Raw genomic sequence first — 25,657 nt, 5'->3', positions numbered from 1 at the left:
ACCGCTGCGCTCTGCTGGGGAAAACCGCAGTACCCGAGTTCGCATCCCTCGAGGCCACGTGCAGGTTCCCGACCCGGGAGGGCGGGTCCCATAGCCGCTGCGGAGCCGGCAAGTCCCCACCACGCCCCTTCCCGTCCCGGGACCACCGGCCACGCTGCCCACCTCTGCGCGGGGAACCGTCGATGCTCTCGGCACTGGACGAGTGCGCCTCGGCCGGGGCCCGCCGCAGGCTGAAGTAGCCGCGCGGCCGCGAGGCTCCGCTCCGTGGCGAGGGCCCGCCGCCCGGGCCCCCGTCCCTGCGCGCGAAGATGCCGCTGAAGAAGCGCAGCAACCGGTGCTCTGAGGCCGCGCCGGCCCCGGCTGCCGCCCGCGCGCGCTCCAGCCGCTGCAGGTCGCTGTTGTCCAGCGTGCGGTTCTTGCTCTTACTGCGCTCCCAACGCTCCAGGTCCGAGAGCGCGTCGTTCTTGCTGAGCACCTCGCCCACGTCCAGGGTGTTGCGCTTCTCCGAGGCGGGCTGCGTGGCGGTCGCGGGCTCCAGGGTGGCCCCGGACGCGGCCTCGTCGCACGGCGCCCAGGCCAGGCTCCCGGAGCTGCTGTGGCGCCTTCCGCCGCCCAGTGTCCGGCCTTGCGGCGTCTCAGGCCCGCTCCAGTGCCTGAAGCTCAGGCTCCGCCGCAGGGGCGCGGCCCGGGCCCCCTCCACGTCGGGGCTGCCGGGCGCGGGCGAGCCGCGTCCCTCCTCCTCGGCCGGGGGGCTGCCGGCCAGGTCCGCGGGCTCCAGGCCGCGTGCGCACGGCCGGAGCCGCCCCAGTTCCAGCTGCCCGGTGCTGCGGGTGCGGAAGGTACGGAAATCCCATGCGCGCGGCCGGGGACCGTCCGGTTCCTCGGCACCCTCCGCCTCCTCGGCCTCCTCCTCAAGCCTCCCGGGCGCGTCCGGGGAGCGCGCGGGCCGGGGCCGCCGAGCCGGGCGTGGGTCCGGGCCGGCGGAGCCCGGCGCGGCCAGCTGCTCCTTCCTGACCATGGTCACGGAGATGCGGTAGACAGTCTTTCTGGGGGGCGTCCCGCGCGGCATCGCGTCCGCGGGTGGCGACGCGGGCTCGCCACTGCCGTCCAACAAGTACATGTCGCCCGCGCGCTGGGGCCCCGCCGCATCCAGCGAGCCCGCGGGCCGGGAGGGCGCCGGGCCAAGCGGGGAGGGCAGGCGGGCCGGGAGTGTGGCCCACGCCCCCCGCTCACCGCGAGGGCCGCACTCAGGCTGCAGGGACGGCGCCCCTGGCACCCGCCGGCCCGTGCGCCGCGCCGCCCGAGTGCCGGGGTCCGGGCCCGGGGCCCCGAGCCATGGGCCGGCGGGGCCAGGCGAGGCGGCCGGTCAGGCGCGAGAGCGCTCTCGCCGGCAGGTGCGGCCGCGGTGCGCAGGGCCCAGGGCGGGCGGCGGCGCCCGCGGCTTCATTGTCTACGACGCGGGGCCCGTGCGCATCCTCCCGCTCCGGCTGCACAGCTCGGCGGTTCCGCAGCCTCCGCCACTCCCTGGGCTCCGGGACGCGCGGACAGCTGCACCGGCTGCGGCCGAAGGGTGGCGGGTGGCGGGCGGCGGGCGGCGGTTTAAAATGGAAACGCGCGCCGGGGCGGGGCGGGCGACGAGGGCCGACGTGCAGGGATCGCGGGCCGCGCGCCCAGCCGTGCTGGCCGAGTCTCGGGAGCGCGGCGGCGGCGGCGAGCGCGGCGGCGTGCAGTCCCAAGCGCCGGGATGGATCGGCGCAGCGCGGACCGGAGCCTCCGAGGGGCCTAGCCCAGCACCAGCCTGCACCCTAAAACCACGCACACTCTGGGGCTTGGCCTGCAAAAACAAAACGAGGGGCATGTCTCACCTGCTGCACGTTTATATGAGGCATCTTTCCTAACCATGCAGCCTCGAAGATGCAACTCATGTGACTTGTTTAAAAAACAAAGTGTCTTTGGTACCTGTTACCCCCCCACCTCACCTAGGAACAAGTGGGCTTCCAGGAAGAGAAGAACAAAGAGATGTGACTGTGAGGGTGCTGTTTACACCAATGCCCTCCCAATGAAGGGCCACAGTCTGTCTCCTAACATAACTCTCTTTACTGTTTTCATTTTCCATTAGCAATAATCTCACCCCAGATAAACCTCCATGGCTACGATACTGCCTCTGTGCAAAACTCCTAAAATAATCTTGTAGGGTTATTTTACCAATGTGTGGGGAAAGATTCCTTACAGATAAGCACTTGCTCCCCATGACAACAGACAGGAGAATACTGCGGTTAAGAGCAAGAAGACAGACGTGCCTGCCCGCAAGCCAGGCTTATCCACTGACAAACCACCTGCTTTTCCACCTGTAAAATAGGGGTGCCGATAAAAGCTCCTAAACTTTGAGCATTCCTGTGAAGATTAAATTGGTTAAAATCCTATGTGCCAGGCATTCTGTATACATGCTAAATATTCACCATTAATACTGAAAACTGAACTTCTCTTCCATCAAATCCCCCATTTCCTACCTGGTGGGCTGATAGATACTGGTCTAGGATGTTATCGGAGGCCACACAATATTTAGACATAGGTGATCAACTTATCAGTTCCTCTAGCTGTCTTAAACACAGATGTATTGTTTCAGAGTTTCCCTGATGAAAAGTTTCAGAAGGAAAAATACAATGTCCCCTAATCACACCACATGCTTACACGACCTTCTCCAGGCCTAGAAATGCCACAGCTTGCTACAGGCTGTTTCTGGGCAAGGTGCTGGTGGCCAGGCCAGGTGGAAGCATTACTTTGGGATTTGCTATTTGCAGGCAGGGATTGTCAGGTGCCAGCTTTCCCTACTTTAATCTTATTGTGGGAGTACCTGTTGTGTTCATGACACTGGAAGTGGCATAAAACTGAATTGGGCAAGCTCTCTTTTGAAGGACGTTATAGAAGTTATAGCCTAGGAAATCTAGATTTTATGACAGCGTTAAATTTAATATTCAGATTTAATGAAATAAATCAGAGTGACTGCTAGGTGATTCACTTTTCTTGAAAGGATACTTTAAAATACACCTGAGCACCCTCTGTGGCCTCGACCTTAACATGATTTTCACCATCACAGGGTCACACCTCAGCCTACCTGCTATTCAAACTTTAAGGGCTCTGGATGTGGTACCTCTGATTACGTCCTCATTGTAAGGCGGGGTCTCCAAGACAGAATCATTTTACCTTTTGAGTTTCAATAAAGAAGCCTTTTTTTTTTTTTGAGACAGAGTCTCACTCTTGCCCAGGCTGGAGTGCAATGGCGCGATCTCGGCTCCTGCAACCTCCGCCTCCTGGGTTCAAGTGATTCTCCTGTCTCAGCCTCCCGAGTAGCTGGGATTACAGGTGTGCACCACCAGTCCCGGCTAATTTTTGTATTTTTAGTACAGACGGGGTTTCACCATGTTGGTCACGCTGGTCTCGAACTCCTGACCTCATGATCCGCCCACCTCAGCCTCCCAGAGTGCTGGGATTACAGGCGTGAGCCACCATGCCCAGCTAAAGAAGCCCTCTTTGATAAGAACCAGGAACCCTAGGGTAGGAGCCAGGCGGGATTCATCTGTCAGAATGGTTCAGAATGATAGCCTAGCGCCCGTCTGGTTAGGGAGATGCAGAGGCTCGGAGACAAAGGGCACTTCCCCAGGGCTATACAGCTCCTCAGTAAGGGTGAAATCTGGGGTTTGGGGGTCACACTGCCTGTGCTCTTTTTTTTTTTGTCTTAGTAAGCAACAGCATTCTGCTTTGTTGATAACAAAGACCAAAGTAAACATGTGATTACTGAACTCCACACAAATCAAATGTAAATGTTATCTTGACATTTCCAGGTAGCATTTTTAGCAAACTTTCACAGACTTACTCAGTTTTCTATTGGTTCATTTATTCATCGAATATATATTGAGTACCTACTGTAATGCTACACAGTGACAACGCAGGGGTTCTGTCCTCAAAGAATTGACCTAACTCCTAAAAAATGCTAAGGCTACGTGATTTTACCACATGACAGTGAGGGAGATAAAAGCTTCTCCATAAGCCCAGAGACAGCTACAGGGCCATCCTGCCTCTTTAATGATGAACACCACTAAAATTTGGCAAAAGTCTAAAATTTTATCACTGCAGCTGTACAGACTTAAAGGTCACCCAGGTCTGTAAGCTGAGAAACAAAGCAACGTGGAAAGATAGAGATCTTTGCTATTGTCAAGGGTGGGACCAGAACCCTGGGCTCCTAACTTAGCCAGGTGTGGGAGGGGGAGGTCAATTCTCACTGTTTGAGACCATGGCAATATTCACATACTGAGATGAACTTTAATATGAAAGTAGCTTGTCCATAATTAAGATATGTAAATCTATCTGGCTTGTTATCTGAAGCATTCATAGAGCCCAAAGTAAAAAATAAGGTAATATTCCTTCAGGGCTAAAATACTGGACTGTTTGTGTCTCCCAATTACTGTACCTTTGTCGAGAATCCATCCCAGGTTTTGCACTTTGCCATACGAGATGCAGGCTGCGGAGTAGAAGAATCCATTCCATCCACCTTAGATGACACTAACTCTTCCAGGGAACCTCTTTCAGCCATAGCCAGTGTGTTTGTGATCTTTCAGCATTTCCACCTCAGAAGAAAACACTTATTTTCCACACCAGTCATAATGATACCATGTCAAGTGCGACTGTGGGTGCTGAAAAACCTGGTCACAGAGAATTGCCTTTCCCCACTGCCCTAGAGAGATGGGCTCTCCCGATGCAAAGAAGACACATGCTCCCGACATGTCACTCCAAAATCTAAACCCCCTTCTACAAAGCCAGACCAGCCTTTTTTGAAGAGGAAAAAAAAAATCACAATACTATATATGTTCAGGTGGCATTATGCTTTATCTTCCTGTGGCTTTTTAAACACTAGACTGCCATTTCTTGAATTTTTCCATGCCATGGAGCATATCACCATTTTTTTTTTTTTTAAAAAAGCATGTAGTTGATTTCACTGCTACCTCAAAACCAAATAGCAGCCGGGTAATGCCTCCGTGCTGCAGGGGGTAATGCCTCCGTGCTGCAGGGACTAATGCCGCCCGAGAGAGGAAGACTGCAGAGGAGACTTCAGGAAAGGTGCCAGCCCTAGCTAACCCCCATTCATCACCCTCAGCAGCTGGCTTCGCTCCCTTAGTTCCAAGTTTATGAGATGCTTTGGCCACCCTCTCACGACTCCTCTGTCCCGGGTCATTTCTAGCTACCTATAAATCAAACATTCTCCTTGAAAATAGTATTTCCAAGTGTTGCTAGAGCTGATAAGCCTTATTTAAAGGAAACTTCTGGTAGCCAGTCAGCAGAGCCATCTGCTACACAGGCTGGCTTTCCAAATAACAGAACCTGACAGCCAGTAATCACGTTTGCAGCATCTTAGCAGAACCGCGTCTGCTGACGGTAGAAACTGGCCAACCACTGGTACTGCCCTGGCCTGAGCATGCCCACCCTGGGAGCCCACCACGAGCCCCTCCATGGCATGCACATCAAAGGCTATTTTCTGGTAGCCAGCTGACTGACAGATACATGTAAGAAGAAGCAATTACAAAGACGGTTACGTCTTATTAATATTTTATATTTTTAGCATGAGACTCATTCTCATCTGAGAACGTCATGGTAGAACGGTTTCTAAGCGAAGATTTGCCATGATGCTCAGCTTCTAGGAACCGAAAATTCTGCACGCATCCCTTTGCCCGGGACACTCCAGCTGAACTCACTGGGGACCCTATTTTTCTCGTTTTAAAAGCTGAAGGTTAAACGTGGAACTGTAAAAGAGATGAGGACTTGACCCTTATCTGCTAGTCGAGGAAGGACAAGTATGGTCTGTCTCTAGGGCAGGAACACTGATCCAGCAGGAAAAAAGACCCCAGAAGGTCCTCTGAGCACCTGCATCCTTCCTGTGTTTTTCCTTAAGGACCAATGATAGCAATTCCTGCCAACAGAACACTGGCGATGTCTATTGTGTATGAACACACCACCACACAGACAGGCTAGAGTGCAGTGGCAAGATCATAGCTCACTACACCCTTGAACTCCTGGGCTCAAGTGATCCTCCTGCCTCCTGAATAGCTGGGACCACAGGCACATGTCACCACCCCTGGCTAATTTTTAAATTTTTTTGTAGAGAGGAGGGTCTTGCCACGTTGCCCAGGCTGGTCTCGAACATTTCACCTCAGGTGATTCTCCCATCTTGGCCTCCTAAAGTGCTGGGATTACAGGCGTGAGCCACTGTGCTTGGCTAATGTTTTTTTCATTTATTGTAAAGATGGGGGTCTCACTATATTGCACAGGTGGGTCTCCCTTGTTATGCCTGCACCTGGCTAAGGGTTGAGGTGGCATCAGTCACACGTACTTTATCCTCTGAGAATGGGAACTGCCACGTTACAGAAGAAGAGGCTTTAGTTCTATGCACACATGAGGAACACGGGAGAGATTCAGGCCCAGACTCCTTTCCTCCATGCAGCCACAGGAAGCATCAGACCCCACACTGAGACTTCATTTCCACTTAAACAGGCCAGTGAGAAGCAAGCTTGGTTTTAAAACAAGCCAGTAAGTGTCCATTGTGAGTAGATTCTTATTCCCAAATAAAAGGAAAATATTAGATATTTCTTGGTAGTTTTTCTTGCTAAGTGTCAGGCAAAGGTGACTTAAGATATTACATCAGGCCAGGTGTGGTGGCTCATGCTTGTAAACCCAGCACTTTGGGAGGCCAAGGCGGGTGGATCACCTGAGGTCAGGAGTTTGAGACCAGCCTGGTCGACATGGTGAAACCTTTTTCATATTTGTAAAAATCCAAAAAAAAACTAGCTGGGCGCGGTGGTGTGCACCTGTAATCCCAGCTACCTGGGAGGCTGAGGTAGGCGAATCGCTTGAACCCAGGAGGCAGAGGTTGCAGTGAGCTGAGATCATGCCACTGCACTCTAGCCTGGACAACAATAGTGAAACTCCATCTCAAAAAAAAACAAAAAAAACCCAAACAAACTATATATTAAAATCCGATCTATTAAGCATTGTTTTACAGCGCCAACACAAACAACACTGAACAGCCACATCACAAACACAGCAGCTCCCAGTTCTGGCCACTCGCTAGCTGCTGGGCACTGGCCACAGCTACAGAGTCCCCAAAGGAGCTCCCATCGACCATCCAGTCTTCGAGCTCAGGGACAGCAGGGATGCGGTCAAGGGTAACACACAACACTGCAGCTGTCTATCAGACAGCCTCAAAGCAGCTCTGGAGCTTGTGTGCAGAAAAACCAGGAAATCCCTACACAATATCTAATCTTCCTAGTATTGGGTGCACAGGGGAACAAGCCTATTTGGTAACATTTTCCTCTACAGGATTCACGGGAGGGAACTTTTCTAATATCGCCATCTGTACGATGGTCTTCATGCAGACATTCCTTCTCAAAGCACAGGGAAGAGTCGGATTTGGATTCTCCTAAGAGCCTCCTGGAGTAGGAACGAATACCACGAACTGTCAGAGAACAATGACCTAAATATGTTTGACAACATCTGGATGTTTACCAAGCTTTTCTTTAGATCCACTAACCTCAAAGATTTAGAAAATCCATGACTTACATGAAAATCACATCGAGGCCACAAACGATGCCCTGGGAATTTTTACCAGCCCCATTACAAAGCCCAGCTTCTGAAAGAGCGTGATTTTACACAGTTCTCCCTTCTGCATCCCATTTGGGATTTGGCTGCAGAAATATCTGAAAAATCTTTTATCTGTGCCCAGGGGACTTGAATATTTGATGTATCTTTTTCCTCTAAATGTAGAAAACAAAATGCCTACGATGCCAGTTCAAAGCCCAACCCCACGCTGCTGCTCCCATCTCAGCAGAGGGATGCATGTGATCGCTCCCCTTCTTTTTTTTTTTTTTTTTGAGACAGAGTTTCGTTCTTGTTGCCCAGGCTGGAGTGTAATGGCGCAATCTTGGCTCACTGCAACCTCTGCCTCCCAGGTTCAAGCAATTCTCCTGCCTCAGCCTCCCAGGTAGATGGGATCACAGGCGCCCACCACCACGCCCAGCTAATTTTTATTTTTAGTAGAGACAGGGTTTCACCTTGTTGGTCAGGCTGACCTCAGATGATCCACCCACCTTGGCTTCCCAAAGTGCTGGGATTACAGGTGTGAGCCACCATACCCAGCTCCCCTTCCTCTATTAGCCAGCGTGTCCCTAGCTTGGTGTTCCCCAGGCTTGAAGGAAAACACATCAGGGGCTGCTGGGAGCGGCAGCTACCCGCCCTCCTAGTTAGAATGTGCATCGGAGCTCTTAAGAAAGAACTGTGTCCCTGGGATCACATCTGACACAGTAAGATGGAATAAAACCTCTGCTCGCCATGCACCAGTCAGCAGTGGCCAGGAGCACTGAGCAGGGTGAGGGGTTCTTGCAGCGGGGCAGGGGGATGAGGGACACAGGCTGGGTGTGAGCCCAGACAACCCCAACTCCTGCAGCTGCTGAGCACCTTTGCTGAGTTATGTCCCTGTGCTATCTTTCCTCTGTTCAAAATCACCAACTTCGGCCAGGTGTGGTGGCACATACCTATAATCCCAGCTACTTGGGAGGCTGAGGCAGAAGAATCGCTTGAACCCAGGAGGCAGAGGTTGCAGTGAGCCGAGATGCCACCGCTGCAATCCAGCCTGGGCAACAGAGCCAAAAAAAAAAAAAAAAAAAAAAAATCACCAACTTCCATGAAGGCAGACAGACCAAGTGGGGGAATGATAAACTAAATTGGGATGGCCACACAATCTACATTACTTCAAAACCGCTGTGAGTCCTCCCCTCCAAGGACGCACTCTGTCCCTAGGAGTGTGGCTGAAGGTGAGACCTGGTTGGTTACATACCAAGACTTTCCAAATCTGGAAAAGGAGGTTAACTCCTCATCAGCTCAACTCTGCACACTGACTGAGGGATCAGAGGCAGCCTGCACAGACACTGTAAGGCCGTGCCACAAGTTGTGACTACCTGGCATGGAACTGAGTGGAAACACAAAGCTGGGATTCATGTGCCACCACCCTGGGTCCCTTTTTTCCTGGTCATGGCCTCACAGCCACTCCACCCTAAAGAAGCCGAGTAGGGTGGTCAGCTTGGAGGTGGAGGGCCAGGCCGTGCCGCCTCCTCAGTGCCATGGTCTTTTCCTTCCCTGAATTCCTGGAGCCCCCTCCCATGGCCATACCCTAACTCACCCAGGATAACACTGCCCTACAATCTTGGACTCCAAAAGCCCTTTCCCTGCCCACAACTCCCAGGTTGGCCATCCTTTCTTTCTGGAACTTCCCCTCCAGCTGTAGGGAAGCTGACTGTCATGCATCCTTTCCATCCCAACTCAGAGCTGCCTCCTGGCGCCTCCTTCTCTGTCCAGCAGAGGCCAAGGGACATCACTGTATCACTGTCTACTCCAGACACGGCCCCACCTGTCCCTGGCTCCTATAAGACACCCCTGGGCATGCCCCAAAGGTGGATCTGTACGAACTCCAGTGCACTGGACCAGTGTTCTCCAAGCACGGTCTACAGATCAGCAGCACGGGCTTCACCTGGGAACCTGACCCCACCCTGAGATGCTCTACATCTCCCGGAGATTCTCTACGTCTCCCGGAGATTCAGGCGAGCATGAGCATCGGAAGCCCCAAGTCCACATCACCAAGCCCCGCTGCAGATGCACATGTGCTGTGGCTGCTTCCAGCATCCCACAGCCCCCCGACCCCCACAGCCCTGGCCAGCCCCCTTTCCCATTCCTAGGATTCCTTGAAACTATTACTGCCCCATCCCCTCAGTAGGATGGCCTCCAGCCTTGACTTCAGAGCTCCCTCAATGTCCCGCTTCCTGCCCATACCCAACTCTCCCGGTCAGAGTTGGCAAATGGACCCTGTACCCTCAATCACAATCACCGCCTTTCCTTCAGGCGGCAGAGGAAAACACTCGATTACGTCCCACTTAACACAAAACAGAAACAGCCTGCCTCTCCTCCCTCCCTCCAGCCCTCAACAAAAGCCTCTCCTCCGCCTGCCAATCTCTCCCCACCTGCGTATCTGTCTGAACTACCCGAAGAGTCCACTCTCCCTCTACTGTTCACAGCCTCTTCATCTGTCTCGGGATTCCCACAGCACACACATCCTTGCTGACCCACTCCCAGATGTAGCCTACTCTCAGCAAACCATCCTTACTCCTGCAATCAGAGTCTGAGGGTACAATTCTGTTCGGAGCCCTCAGTGAGTCCCTGTCACCTGCAGAATAAAGCGTCCATTTCCTTAACTGGTATTCAACGCCCCGACACCCTCCAGTCTCCACAGTTGCACTGAGTGGCTAAGAGGCTGGGCTCCAAGGCCAGAATGATGCAAACCACATGTGACCTTGAGGTAAGTGACCTTGAGGCTCTGCATCAGGTTTTCATTTCTGCAAAAACGGGACAATAACAATACGGTAGCTGCGACAATAAGATGTGATGATGTATGGGGAGCATCTGCTCCAATGCTGAAAACCAGCAGAGGTTGTTTCTGCTGCATCCCAAGATTCCCCATCTAAACACGCCAGTGTCCTTTCTAGTTCCCAACCACACCATACCCAGTCTCGCCACTATCTCCTGCTGGGACCAGCAGGATGGAGCTCAACTCTACACATCACTGGGAGCTGGACTCAGGAGTCCCCAAGCTCTTTCCCTGCTGGCCCTGACCCCTTCTTCTCCACTCACACCTGGGCACACCTGTGCACACCTGGGCACTCTTCCTTGGCATCTGTCACCCTGCTCTGACACTTCCATTTATAGAATCCCCTCCTTCAGTTAAGGATAACTTCTCTCACTCTCAAGCTCTTATCAATGTTCTGCTTAATAAATGCTGCTTGACGGTTGACTTAATCAATCCAGGTAATGCCTCAGTCATGTTACCAACAAGAAGGTTGGTCAACTTGTGCTAAGCCCCCAGGAAGCCCATTTACCCTTCCACACAGTGCCTCCCCCACCATGACCCCGCAAGTTTATCTATGAAGTCTCCAGTGGTTAGGGAAAGACACACAGAAGAGGGTGATTCACTTCTTCCCCTAGCCACAAAAATCCTCAGCCACAGCTGATCTTGGGTGGCCGCCCCGCTGAGAAAGCCTGTCCCTCCCTCCCTTGGTGGAAAACATGAAAACACACTCACTGTGTGTGCTGAGGGGGTGGGGGCATCCCAGAGCATGACTGCCTGGGAAAAGCCAGCCTGGTGGCAGCTGCTTCACTTCAGGGAATGGGATGCTGGTCAGAGGGGTCTACAGCCTTGAGGGGCCCATGGACGGGTGCCTGTGGGCCTGTTCCTTCCCTGTCCACCCCCACCAGCCTGGACCCATGCCAGGCCCACTGTGCACAAGGAGCCAGATGTTGATTCACGAGTCCCCGACCCTCCCAGGACCAGAGGTGGCTGGCTGGTTCCCCAGATTTCGCATCCAAGGGCTTATCTGCAGAGGCCAGGGCCCCAACTGAGAGACAAAGAAATATACACTATTGATCCAGGGCTTAGAAGATCCATTAAGAAACGGAATGCTTGGAACAACTGAGAACTGTTTCCAGAGAGGATAATAACTGAACCCATCCCCAGAGTTGATGCAGGGATCTGACAGCCCTCGGCACCTGGACCTGCACAGGTTCTCAAAGTAATGGTTGCTATGCTTCAAATGGCACGTTCAGGGGAGCGGCAAAGGGACCCCGAGCAGGGCATTGATGCCTGGGAAGTGACCCACAAAGACATGTTCAGATAGCACCCTGACTGTCAAAGGATTTCCCAAGAAGCCACAGTTGTTGGAAATTTTGAAAAAGGTGACAGGCTCAGCCTGCCCATGCCCAGCTGATGCCCCTTCCCAGCGCACCAAAGCCAATGCTTAAGGAGGACGCTGCTCGCTCAGGTACAACACTATGGCCCTTCAGACGTTAATTCAGTTCATCCATTCCACACACAAAGTGCCCCAGAGAGGTAGGTACTATTATTATCCCGATTTTACAGACACAGAAAGGCAGAAAGTCAGTCACAGGTTAAAAAGGTCCCTGTAAAAAGATCTCACTGTAAAGGGTGGGGCTGGATTGAAGTCCACAACCCACTCATCAGATTCACAGAAACGCACAAACTCTACTCCGCAGGGTGTGAGAATCCAGCTCCAGGGCCTTCCCCAGGGCAAGCCCAGAACAGCAGGTGGATTTGCAAAAGGAGGCTGGCGTGGAAGTTGGCGGGGCGGGAACAATGGAGGGCCTCTCAAAGGAAAGCAAGTGCTGTACATGCTGCTGGGCTGCTTCAGAGGGAGCGCAGGAAGGAGGAAAGAGGAGGAGGGAGGGCAGAGAGAAAAGCAACATGCTAAAAGAGCTTTCGGAGAAAGTACCCAGATATGGTAGTAAAACACCAACAACAAAAACAGAAGGTCCCTCACGGGTATTCCGAGGGGGAGGCTGCTGAAAACTCAAGGCTGATTGGGGTAAAACAGGCTCCCATTTCATTTGAATGTCAAAGGACAAAGAACAGCCCGGTGATTAGGATTATCTCCCAAATCCCACCCTCACCACGAAGTCCCTGTTTCCTTCCAGAGTTCCTGGAAAGGCTGGGCAGGTGTACCTTGAGCTGGCTCTGCCCCGCCAACAGCTCCAGGGAAGCCCAGCCCTGTCCACTGCCCAGGTCTCTCTTTTGAGCCTGTCCACCCCTCCACCCCTGCTGGGCGCGTGCCTCCAGCACCCTCTCACCCGGACACTCCGCTCCACACCTCCTCCCAGACTCTTGACCTCGACCCCGGGAGGCTGCAGGGAAATCTTTCAAGTGTAGATGTCTCTTTGCTAATGCGGAAATACTCACTTATAAAGCCATAAATTCTTCCCATCCGAAGCATTCAGGATATAATTAGAGCAGTACAAAGGCCTGGGCCTTCAAAACATCACTTATTTCTCCCAACACATCCAGACCTTTTGCAGGTCCGTCAACCCAGACCCTTCCAAGGAAAATATCAGCACCGTTATTTCTAAAGCTGGTAATAGAAGACATTTTGCTAATAGAAGAAGGTATGCACAAACAAGAAAAAACGCTTTGCAAAAGTGTAAAGGAAAAAAATTCCATAAATATTTAATTGGCCACCAAGGTTTTAATGACCTTCCCTAGCAGTAGAAAGATTTTAATGTTCATAACATTTAAAGCCATCACTGTATGAGTTTACCAGCCTTGACCTAACAAAGTACCACGGGCTGCGTGGTTTAAACAACAGACACCTATTTATCCTAGTTCTGGAGCCTAGAAGGCCGAGATCAGCACAGTGTGGACAGGGCTGGTCTCTTTTGAGGTCTCTCGGCTTGGACATGCCGTCTTCCCCCTGTGTCCTCACATGGTCTTTCCTCTGTGTGTCTGCGTCTTAATCTCCTCTTCTTATAAGGACACAGTCTTACTGGATTAGGGCCCACTCTACTGACCTCATTTTGACTCAATCACCTCTTTAAAGAATCTGTCTCCAAATAGAATCACATTACGAGGCACTGGGGGTTAGGACTTAAAACACACACATTCTGGGAGGCACAGTTTAGCCCACAGGAATCACCACCATGGTTATGGAATAATCACTCCACTGGGCTGGGCACAGTGGCTCACGCCTGTAATCCTAGCACTTTGGGAGGCCGAAGCGGATGGATCACCTGAGGTCAGGAGTTCGAGACTAGCCTGGCCAACATGGTGAAACCCCGTCTATACTAAAAATATTAAAAATTAGCTGGATGTGGTGGCAGGCACCTGTAATCCCAGCTACTCCAGAGGCTGAGGCAGGAGAACTGCCTGAATCCAGGAGGCAGAGGTTTCAGTGAGCCAAGGTCACGCCATTACACTCCAGCCAGGAGACAACAGGGAAACTCCATCTCAAATAATAATAATAATAACAACACCACCATCACTTATTCTTAAAGTAATGGGAAGATTCAGTGTGTAAGTCACATTTGGATTCACAAAAGGCCTTTTTCTCAGTAAAAACTCAAATAGCAACATAAACAAGGTCATGCATTGCACAACTCAACTCCAGGGCTACCGAGTGCCCTACAACTGAAGTAACAGTTATAAATTGGAGAGAAACTCAGGATTGAGAGAGACAAGATCACCCGTCTCTGAGGAGGAAGTTCAGAGGCTTCCAACCGGAAGAAGCAGAGAGTCCCTCACGGCTCAATTTCACTGTGATACTCTTGGGGAAAGTAGGAAAGTTAACAGCACATGTGTGAGAGCTGGGTCAGCTTATCTGGACTGTGGTTTCCACTTTTCAATGGAATATTAATTGGATTCATTTAAAATCATGCTGGTCTTGCTGAAATATTAAATCATAATCCATGTGATTGTGGTCGGCAATTTCAGCAGGGACCCCAAGTGCAAAACCGAATAGGACGCCTCTCCTTTTCCTTTCTGTTATGTTAAAGGACGGCAACGTTATGTTATATATAAAGTTTCAGTGCCACAAAAGAAACAGCACTTAAATATAAAATTTTCTTTTTAATTCTCAGCAATGCAAGTTACTTCTATAGATGGGTGCGCCCTTACAGATGGAGCAATGGTGAGTGTACACTTGGACAAGGGAGGGAAGGGGTTCTTATCCCTGACTCATGTGGCCCCTACTGCTGTGTCATTCCCCTATTGGCTAGGGTTAGACCGCACAGGCTAAACTAATTCCGATTGGCTAATTTAAAGACAGTGACGGGGTGAATGGTTTGGCGGGAAAAATCATTATGCAGGGTGGAGAATGAGTCAGGGCAGAGCAGGTAGCAGGTAATCGGAATGAGTCAGGGTGGAGTAGGTGATTGAAATGAGTCAGGGTGGAGCAGGTAATCGAAAAAGGTTGCTTTATGAGAAAGTTAAGTTTAAAAGTAGAAGGCAAAGAATTGAACATATTGACATACTGATTCTTTGAAAAGAAATTTAGAACTCATATCTAACAATTAGCTTCATGTAAACCCAAGTCTTAGGCTTGAAACTGTTGTTTGTTCTCGTGCTTCTGAACGTAGCCTTAAAACAAGCATACAATGCCTGCCCTGCAAAAAAAGTTGTCTTCTTGAAACCCGAATATCTGTCTCCATCACGGTACAAAGCACCAAGATAAATGAAAGCAATATTCTCTACTGCTTGTCCTCATTAGCCATCATCAGCAGGAGCGGCCCCCTGAGGCCAATCAGAATGGGGGCTGCAGTCTTCCTGGTGAAGGAGAACTGCAGTGCCCTTGCCGGGAAGGAAGAAACATGCGATGGACTGCCTTCCCTGGACTCTGCATTTCTTTGTCTTTCCTGGTAGAGTGTGTACAGCCCTGCTAGTTACTTATTGGAAGTATCGGAGCTCCAACAACTGCCTTGCCACATCCTGCACTGCCCCCTCCCTTTTCCATACAAAACCCAGGGTCATATTCCAACAAAGATTCTTCCACAGCATCCAGGACGGTGCCTCACTTAAAAAAAGACCTTGGAAATTTCTACTGAATAAACTTAATCCTGAAGAAATCATGCTTTTGGAAATGTGTTAAAAATACACACGCAGCACTAAAGATCCCTTCTTCACAAAATAAGGAATCCTGCTCCATGTGGACTTGCAGAGCGACACACGGGACACCAGCTTTGCTGGAACGCAGTGAACTGCTCGGCCTGGGATCCCACTCACAGGCAGCCTTGCTAGAGAAACGCTTTCACAGCTACTAACTCATCAGATACAGGTACTCAACACAGGTCAGATATTCCCTTCTAGGGGCGGGGAGTATTACACTGGTGAAATACTGGAAAAGGGATCAAAAGTAAGACTAGACAGCCCATGAGGCAATGAAGGACTGGGCACCTGGGTTGCCCAGGTGTGATTCTGCAACACTTAAGGAGATCCCTGGGCATGACCAACATCGAAATTACCTAGAAAGAAATTCAGGCCACATCACTTTCCAGCTTTCCATCTATTGTCTTTTTCACCTACTCAATTTATTAATACACATCACAAAGAATGCATATACCAGGCTACGAAGTTGTGATCTCCCAATGGAATAAAGTGCTTTAAAGAACAAAAATGGAGACAATGACCTGTCTACCTTCCAGTTTCTGTACACTTAATTAATTCCATGTTCAATTCCAGCATGAATAAATTTTCAAAGCTTATGTCTCCTGTTAAATCTATGCTGACCTTGTATCAAATGCACAAACGTTTCTGTTAACACACAACTCAAAAAAAAAAAAAGAGGATCATTCTGGATATAGTAATTAATATTCTTTATTCATGAAAGAGCTTTGTTTAAAATGATATGATTCAATCAGAAAGTCATTTTCTTTCCGAGTTTGCTGGCCTTCTGATATGAATGCAAATCATCGTGACAGAGACAACATAGGGATTGAAAACATACTGCCTACTCCTTATAATTGTTTAATCTTGCTCCAGATATAGCTGGGAGAAATAATTCAGAGATTCTAATTGAATATTTTGAATATTTTTATTCCAATTTTCTTGAGACCATTTGCCTACGTGAAAATAAAGCAGAGACTAGTGATGGAGAACTTTCTGATGAAATTATCATCAAGCACTGTCATTTGATAAGAGAAAAAAAAAGGATCTTAAAAATCCTGTGGGTATGATTAGAAGCATGTCATCTTTAGAAGTGGCCAGGGGGACCACTGACTACTAATAACCTAGTCCACGTCACTTTAAATGTGTCACCATCTCGAGATCACTTTATCTCCACTAACAAACACATAGGGACATCTGAGGATGACCTCTGACTTGGTGAACCATTCTTTACTTTTTACTACACTGCGACAGCAATGCACCTATTAAATATTTCTTGTCATCATTCAATCAGTGGCGTAGAATATTGTGCCCCTCTAAAGCCATCATTTATTAAAATATCCAATTGGAAAATCTGTTTCCCTTATCTTGCTATTGTAGTTACACAGTTAAGCATCCCCAGCTGTGCAGGAAATACCATGGCAGTGAAGACATTATTGAGCACAGAGGAATCAACTGGCGTTCCTGTCAAAGATGTCACATGCCACAAAGAGGCCAGGGGATAAAACACAAACACCCACGTTACACTAAGCACACAGTTACATATAAAATCCCTTCACGGGCCTCTGTCATCCTGTCCCAATCCAGATGGAAATAAGCAACGAATGAACCTAAAGGACACTGATTAAAATCTCCTCTAGATAACTGTCAGATTCTTCTTCTGCTTCTGTATCTGTACTTTCTAAAATTAACATGGATTGTTTTTGTTTTGTTTTGTTTTTGAGACGGACTCTCACTCTGTCACCCAGGCAGAGAACAGTGGCGCAATCTCAGCTCACTGCAAACTCTGCCTCCCAGGTTTAAGCGATTCTCCTGCCTCAGCCTCCCAAGTAGCTGGGATTACAGGTGCCTACCAACACTCCCGGCTAATTCTATATTTTTAGTAGAGACGGGGTTTCACCATGTTGGCCAGGATGGTCTCGAACTCCCAACCTCAAATGATCCGCCTGCCTCGGCCTTCCAAAGTGCTGCGATTACAGGCGTGAGCCACTGTGCCCAGCCTGGATTGTTTTCAATACATAAGGCCATTTTTAATTTTTAAACTTGCATGTAGGCTGGCTTTTCAACAATTTTGTTTATGCTCTGAGTGAAACATACATTGTTTTTTAAACCTATCTCTTGGTTTACTCAAACTGACCATTTTAAAATCTGTCTTGGAAAGCTCCCCCTTTACTACTTAATCCATTCAGGTAGAAGAGATGAGGCTGATGGCCAGGGAGTCTGCACTTTAATTTAATTTAATTTTATTTTATTTTATTTTTGAGACAGAGTCTCGCTCTTTCGCCCAGGCTGGAATGCAGTGGCACTATCTCGGCTCACTGCAAGCTCTGCCTCCCGGGTTCACGCCATTCTCCTGCCTCAGCCTCCCCAAGTAGCTGGGACTACAGGCGCCCGCCACCGCGCCCAGCTAATTTTTTTATTTTTAGGAGAGACGGGGTTTCACCGTGATAGCCAGGATGGTCTCGATCTCCTGACCTCGTGATCCGCCCGCCTCGGCCCCCCAAAGTGCTGGGATTACAGGCGTGAGCCACTGCGCCCGGCCAGAGTCTGCCCTTAAGTAGCAAGGTAAGAGGGTTAGCTGCTGTAGGGTACGATTTCCTCTTTACAATGCAGCAAATGGGCTTTGAGAGGTCAAGTGTCTTGCCCAAGGCCAGAGAGCAAAGCCCACCCTCTTATCCTTCGCGGTGCAGTGCTGCTTCCCCACACCTGTTGATGGGTCAAAGAACACCTACTGGTATCGTTTTTGTTTTTCAAGACAGAGTCTGGCTCTGTCCCCCAGGCTAGAGTGTGCAGTGGTGCAAACTTGGCTCACTGCAACCTCTGCACCCTGCCCCGTTCAAGTGATTCTCCTGCCTCAGCCTCCTGAGTAGCAGACTCATTGCAACCTCTGCCCACCCTGCTCCCTGCCCCTGATCAAACGATTCTCCTGCCTCAGCCTCCTGAGTAGCTGGGATTACAGGTACCCGCCACCACACCCAACTAATTTTTGTGTTTTTAATGGAGATGGGGTTTCACCATGTTGGCTGGGCTGGTCTTGAACTCCCAACCTCAAGTGATCCACCCGCCTGGGCCTCCCAAAGTTCTGGGATTACACGTGTGAGCCAGCGCGCCCGGCCTAGGATCACTTATGTTTCTGTTCAACTCTACCCTTGAGTTCTCTTCCCTGACGTTCAGTGATGGCTCTGAAATGATGATGTGGCGTCTCCTGAATCACATGGGCTCTCCTCCCCCAGCCGGATAGAGGCTGCTCTCTTAACATGGACTCAATGCTGTCACCCCACAGACAGGTGACTTGCTTAGGGTGGCTCTTGGAGGCTGATGGGCCTCTAAGGGGCAGGAAGCATGCAGAGGATAGGGGTCTCCAGGGACACAGTGGCCTAGGGGGGTGGGGGGGGGGGTCTGAGGGCTGCATGGGCAGAAGGCTGGAAAGTGGCCAGATAACTAAGATGGCCATCTCCTGATAAGCATGGAAGCCAGGGCCCTGTCGCAGGGCCACAGAAGTGACAGGTGGGCTGCTCCCAGAAGAACACAGGACATTCAATCAAGCTTCCAGTCGGCCAGTCAGGGAAGTCACTATAAAAGCTGCCTCTGCCACCTGGAAAGCTGATCAGCACGTCTCCTGCCCAGTCCAGGTGTCTTTCAAATGAAACTGTTTGCCCCCTTCAATATGGTCTAAGGTTTGCAATATCCTGTATTTCTCAATTATAACCTTAAAAAAGTCAAGCGTTCAAAAAACAAAAGGGGTGCCTCAAACCCTAAGAATTTCATACCAAAAGACACTTGCTGTAAAACAGGGCTCCTTCTCCTTCTCATCAAGACAAGCTGTCTTCTGGGTGCCCTGCTGCCTTTATATGCCTGTCCCTCCCGGTGGACCGCTTTATCCTTTCTGGAACAAGATACGAGTATAAATATAAATCAACCTGTCAATTACTATGAAAATCTTTTTAGCTTAGATTCCTAGAAGCATAATTCCTGAGTCAAAGGAAGCCAACATTTTATACATTCACATTTCCAAGCAAGTTTTTAAAAAGGTTTCCCTTCCCACCATCATTACTTCGGGGGGCTCAGTGTTGCTCACTCCCAGCCCACCCACCAGTACACAGGCTTAATCTGCCAACAGCCACAACGTGGCTAGAGGGCTGAATTTGTCTATGTCGTCGTCATCACTGTTTTTAGTCTTTGCTGATCTGTTCAATAACAGCATTTCAGATTAATTGGTTTTTGTCTATTTGCCTATGGGAATCTTCATGTTTTTCCAATCTATTTGTATGGGCTGTTTAAACATCAGGAATAACCATTTGTCTGCAACATTCACTGCAAATATGTTTCCCTTAAGCTTGTCAAAATGAGGACTGGAGTATGTCAAAAACAAAACATGTTAAGAACGTTGCTGATGGAGATATCTGACGGATCGTTTTCGAAGTGGTACTAGATGTCCTTCCTGTTTATCGTCATCCATTGAGTCATTCCCGACCTAGTCCACCAGGTTCCTCGGCCTGTGACCACTGCCTGCAAGGGTGTCTCTCTCTCTCTTTTTTTTTTTTTTTTTTGAGATGGAGTTTCACTCTGTCACTCTGGCTGGAGTGCACTGGCTGGCACAATCTCGACTCACTGCAATCTCCGCCTCTCAGGTTCAACCGATTCTCCCACTTCAGCCTCCTGAGTAGTTGGGACTACAGGAGCACGCCACCATGCCTGGCTAATTTTTTATATTTTTAAGAGAGACCAGGTTTCATCATGTTGTCCAGGCTGGTCTTGAACTCCTGACCTCAGGTGATCTGTCCACCTCGGCTTCCCAAAGTGCTGGGATTATAGGCGTGAGCTACCACGCCTGGCCAGGGTCTCTATCTTGGCTGTCTCCTAACGGTGCCACACATCTCAGAGGCTGCTCTGCCAGACCCAGGTCTTCAGAGCACATACTAGCTCTTTTTATAGGACATTCCTTTAGTAAGTCTTTCTAGTTTTACTTGAAGCTAAGCTCACGGTTTGTAATTTGCAAAAAAACACACTTTTTCCTACTCTGAAAATTGGTACGTTTTTGCCATTGAGTTTTCTGTGCCCTATTTGTCAAGGTTTTCTTCAGCAGAGCAGGGTAAAGAGCAAGCTAATTTCCAGGAACACTCAGGACCTCAGAAGGCACCACTTGCCATAGCACGAGACTGCAGTTTTATGTTTTCTATGTTTTCTTCTTTGCCGTATCCCCAGTGACTAGAACTGAAACAGAGCATGCTCAACTAACATATAATGGATGGATGGGTGAGTGGGCAGAGGGAGGAGAGGAGGAAGACATGGATGTCTAGGTGGGTGGAAGGATGGAAGGATGGAAGGACAGATGGATAGACGAATAAACAAATGAATGAACAAACCCAACTCCCAGAACTCACTCTATGACCCAGGCTGGAGTGAAGTGGCACAATCTTGGCTCATTGCAACCTCTACCTCCCAGGTTCAAGTGATTTTTCCTCAGTCTCTGGAGTAGCTGGGATTACAGGCGCGCACCACCATGCCCAGCTAATTTTTGTATTTTTAGTAGAGATGGGGTTTCTCCATGTTGGGCAGGCTGGTCTTGAACTCCTGACCTCAGGTGATCCACCTGCCTTGGCCTCCCAAACTGCTGGGGTTTCAGGTGTGAGCCACCATCTCTAGCTGGTTTAATCAATTCTTATTTTAATATTTTCCATCCAAAGATCACCATCTAATCATAAAGATATTTTTCTGATGGCAGAGGATGTTCATCCGGTTTGATTTACTGAATTGTGCTGCCTTGGAATCTCATCAATTAACCTGAGTCAGACATTAGAAAGCCACTACTCTGGTGTAAAAGGCACTCCACAGTAAAATAAGAGAAGCCAGCCCATGCTTGCATGGAGGAGCTGAAGTACTGCAATTGGTTTCATTTTCATCAGCCTAGATCTTTAAATTAGTGATACCTGATGCACTGTACATTACAGTATCGTTACAGTGATAGAACCTATAGCGTAGTGCTCCTCAGGGCGAGGCGCCAGACAAGCAGCATCAGCACAGCCACCTGGGAGGTGCTAGAAAAGCAGAATCTCGGCCAGTCGCTGTGGCTCACATCTGTATTCCCAGCACTCTGGGAGGCTGAGGCAGGAAAGTTGCTTGAGTCCACAAGTCTGAGGCCAGCCTGGGCAACATAGCAAGACACCATCTCTACAAAATAAGAAAATGTGCTGAGTGTAGAGATGCACACCTGTAGTCTCAGCTACTCGGGAGGCTGGGGTGGGAGGATCGCTTGTGCCCAGGAGGTTGAGGTTGCAGTGAGCTATAGTCCATACCACTACACTCCAGCCTGAGCAACAGAGTGAGACTCTGTCTTTAAATAAAAGTAAAACAATAAATTAAAACTGCATAGTCTCAAGGCCTACTTGGCCCCATGGAATTGAAATCTCTTGGGCAGGGCCCAGGAATCTGTGTTAATAAGCTTCCAGATGCTTCCTGTGCATAAACATGTCCTCTAGACTCACTTCTGAGCCTAGGAAAGACTGACGTTCCCACTGCCCCACAAAATCCTCCCCCGAGGAGTGTCCCACTCAGTGACTTCACTTACCTTTTCCAAGAGCCCACTGCCCGTCCCAGAGAGCAACGCAACTCAATTCCAATGCAAGAATGTTCTGGGGTTTTAAATAAGCCTTCTAGAAAAGTGTAACTACTCTCATTTGGGGTTCTCACAAGTCACATTCTCAGGCTAAACCCTGTTCCAAGTCCTCCAAGATCCAATTAGGAGGAGCTACCACGGTGGCTTTGGTGGGAGTACAGGGGAGGGTTCCCTGCTTCCAAAGTCCTGGGAACTGAGGTCACAATTACATGACTGCCTTTTTAAAAAAAAAACAGAGTCTTGCTTTGTCACTTAGGCTGGAGTGCAGTGGTGCGATCTCAGCCCACTGCAACCTCCACCTCCCAGGTTCAAGTGATTCTACTGCCTCAGCCTCCCGAGTAGCTGGGGCTACAGGTGCATGCCACCACACCTAGCTAATTTTTTTTTTTTTTTTTGTAGAGACGGGGTTTCACCGTGTTAGCCACGATGGTCTCGATCTCCTGACCTTGTGATCCGCCCGCCTCGGCTTCCCAAAGTGCTGGGATTACAGGCATGAGCCACCGCGCCCAGCCACATGACTGTCTTAACTGGAGGAGGAAGATGAGGTTTCCAGCTGTGGCTGAATGTACAATGTGAATAGAAAATCCTCTTTCCACGGGAAGAACGACAGAGAGGGAAAGGTAACATCACCTTAGTCTCGTGAAACTCTGAATCAAGGTGCTTGAATGTTAGTGAGGGCAGAGCTGTCATCTGCAGACTCTTCATGGTTCCAAGAGTGCATTTCTCCATTGAAGAAGGGAGAATGCAACACTGGAGCTAGCCCACTGCAGAGCCTGTTGCATGGATAGAGTGCACTGCTGCACTTTCACAATCTTAAACAGCAGCAGACAAAAGGAAAAGGAAAGAAACTCAAACTGCCCACCCTGAGGGCACAGGAGGTGGAGGGGCAGGTGTCTGGGGATAACCGGAAGTTCTCAGAAGAGAGGGAGAAAGAGATGGAGGCAGCATGGTACACAGGGGATGGACACCCCCTAGTCAGTCTCTCCCACAATGTAATTAGCTAAAGCTAAAAACTTTTCAACGCCAGCCTACAGCTGCCTGGCTTGTGTGCAGCTTTCTAAGAATAACTTGGGTGTTGGAAGGTCCTCAAGAAGCCACATGTGCTCATCTCAGTCACCCCAGTACTCCTGAGCTCCCTTTCTGATTGGTTCAAATTTGTCTGAAATGGTGACAATCTGCTCTCACCTGGCCAGAGGAGGGAGATTAGTGGTGGTGTGGTGGTCTACAGTAAGGACGAGGAAGAGACCTAGAGGGGATCCCCAGGCTGCCAGCAGGGTCTCCACACACTGGTCAGCCAAGAGCCTGGACAGTAAAATCATGATGAAATTAGACTAGAATGGAAGTTCATTCCAGACCTAAAAGCCTATATTGTCGACACTAGGATTTCTTTGTGAGGCTATTAAAATGTGATTCCTTGGCCAGGCATGGCGGCTCATGCCTGTAATCTCAGCATTTTGGGAGGGCAAGGGAGGAGGATCATTTGAGTTCAGGAGTTCAAGACCAACCCAGGCAACACAGCAAGAGTCCATCTCTACAAAAAGTATAAAAATTAGCTGGGTGTGGTGGTGTGCGCCTGTAGTCCCAGCTACTCTGGAGGCTGAGATGAGAGGATCACTTGAGCCTGGGAGTCTGAGGCTGCAGTGAGCTATGACTGCACCACTGCACTCCGGCCTAGGTGACAGAGCAAGACACTGTCTCAGAAAAGAAAAAAGAAATGTGATTGCTCAACTAAAAACCTCTATAAAGCAAGTTCAAAGGCTTCAATCTGATCTGAGACAGTCATGCTACATGGGTACCCTCAAGTAAATACTTTAATGGCAGGGCAGACTGTGATCACATTGTTAAGATGATAATTACAAAACTCAGTTGCATGCAGTTGTGACCAGACTGGAACCTTTAAAAAGCAAACAAAAAGCTGACCTTGTATTACTGGCAACATTCATTGTGAAGACTCTTGACTTTTTTTTTTTTTTTTTTTGAGACAGAGTCTCAGGCGGTGCAGTGGCGCGATCTCGGCTCACTGCAAGCTCCGCCTCCCAGGTTCACACCAATTCTCCTGCCTCAGCCTCCTGAATAGCTGGGACTACAGGTGCCCGCCACCACGCCCAGCTAATTTTTTGTGTTTTTTAGTAGAGATGGGGTTTCACCATGTTAGCCAGGATGGTCTCCATCTCCTGACCTCGTGATCCACCTGCCTTGGCCTCCCAAAATGCTGAGATTACAGGCATGAGCCACTGTACCTGGCAAGACTCTTGACTTTCTATGATGCGGATGAACTTGCTTGGAGCCCGGCCCCTCCACGCTGGCCAGGAGGTTGTACAGTAGGCCTCAGCCTGTGACTCTCAAGGCCTAAGGGTGGCCCAAGCACCCACAGGTCAGTTCCAGCAGTGACCTTGAACTTATCTCTAGTTGTTGTTCAGGGGTTGGAAAGATGGAGAAGTCAGAGATCAGGTGGAAAAGTTAGGGGCGGGGGGCCCAAGGGAGAAAAGCAACACACGAGCACAGGAAAAGCAAGTGTGTCATGTTAAAATTCAGCAAGCCTAACCCAGCTAACCAAAATGCCCACCGTTCCTACATGGAGAGGAGGCTTCACAAGGCTGCAAGCTGACGTCTGGTTTTGGTCAATAAGATTATTTCTGAGGCACATCTTAGAACGTTGCATTTCAATCACCTGCATTTCAAGTCTTACTAATATGGTTGGTACAGGCAAGAATTTCTAGTTCTTTCAAAAGATTCATTTTGGACCTTGAGAGATTCTATTCATAACTATTAAACAAAGATGCATTATCTTAAGATGGCTCCTTTTCTGTTTACCAAACGAAACAATCTTTTTTTTTTTTTTTTTTTTTTTTTTTTTTTTTTGGAGACAGAGTCTAGCTCTGTTGCCCAGGCTGGAGTGCAATGGCGCAATCTCACTGCAACCTCCGCCTCCCGGGTTCAAGCGATTCTCCTGCCTTAGTTTCCCGAGGAGCTCAGATTACAGGCACCCACCACCATGCCCAGCTAATTTTTGTATTTTCAGTACAGACTAGATTTCACTGTGTTGGCCAGGCTGGTCTCGAACTTCTGACCTCATGATCTGCCCGTCTGGGACTCCTAAAGTGCTGGGATTACAAGCATGAACCACCGTGCCGAGCCAGAACAACCTTCTTGATGTCAACCAAGAAGCTTGATAGACTTGGGTTTCACCACTTCTGGGTTGGGGAAATTGTAGCAATGGAGCAAAGAATTGTTGGATTCTGAAGTCCTTATCTCAAGCTGTAATTCCCAGAGAAGACCCTTGCTCAAAAATTAGAAAAGCTCTTTAAGCTGTTTAAAAATCACCTTCCTATAAATTCTGATGTAACAAAAGAAACAGGTAGCAGAGACTGGCTAGTTGTTTCTGTGCAGGTTTTCTCCTTCCCCTGGACACTCAGGCCGACCTTGTCTCCCCACCTCCCTCTGCAGGAATGGGTGGTCATCTGACTGCGCGCTGACCCATGGAAGGGGGATGTGCAATGCTGTGTGCC

At 49.6% G+C, this 25,657-nt stretch overlaps 1 protein-coding gene across 15 annotated transcripts in view; it reads right to left on the bottom strand.

Annotated features, from left to right (window-relative positions):
• AGAP1 (ArfGAP with GTPase domain, ankyrin repeat and PH domain 1) overlaps positions 1–25,657 on the bottom strand; it is a 635,310-nt gene that overhangs the window by 458,595 nt on the left and 151,058 nt on the right. For 3 of the 15 annotated variants that reach the window (XM_054550016.2, XM_054550017.2, XM_054550019.2), the window contains exon 1: positions 163–1,265. The exons of 4 other annotated variants lie outside the window; for them this stretch is intronic. In XM_054550016.2, coding sequence (XP_054405991.1) covers positions 163–1,120 — 958 coding nt within the window. In that variant the 5' untranslated portion in view covers positions 1,121–1,265. Of the gene's footprint in view, positions 1–162; positions 1,273–25,657 lie in introns of those variants that run through there. 8 more of the 15 variants (XM_054550014.2, XM_054550022.2, XR_008523125.2 and 5 more) reach the window with 7 other exon arrangements.

Source organism: Pongo abelii, chromosome 11 (assembly GCF_028885655.2).
Source record: "Pongo abelii isolate AG06213 chromosome 11, NHGRI_mPonAbe1-v2.0_pri, whole genome shotgun sequence".
Classification (NCBI taxonomy): domain Eukaryota; kingdom Metazoa; phylum Chordata; class Mammalia; order Primates; family Hominidae; genus Pongo; species Pongo abelii.
Note: the sequence above shows the minus strand (reverse complement) of the source record. Positions and strands in the feature narration are given on the sequence as shown.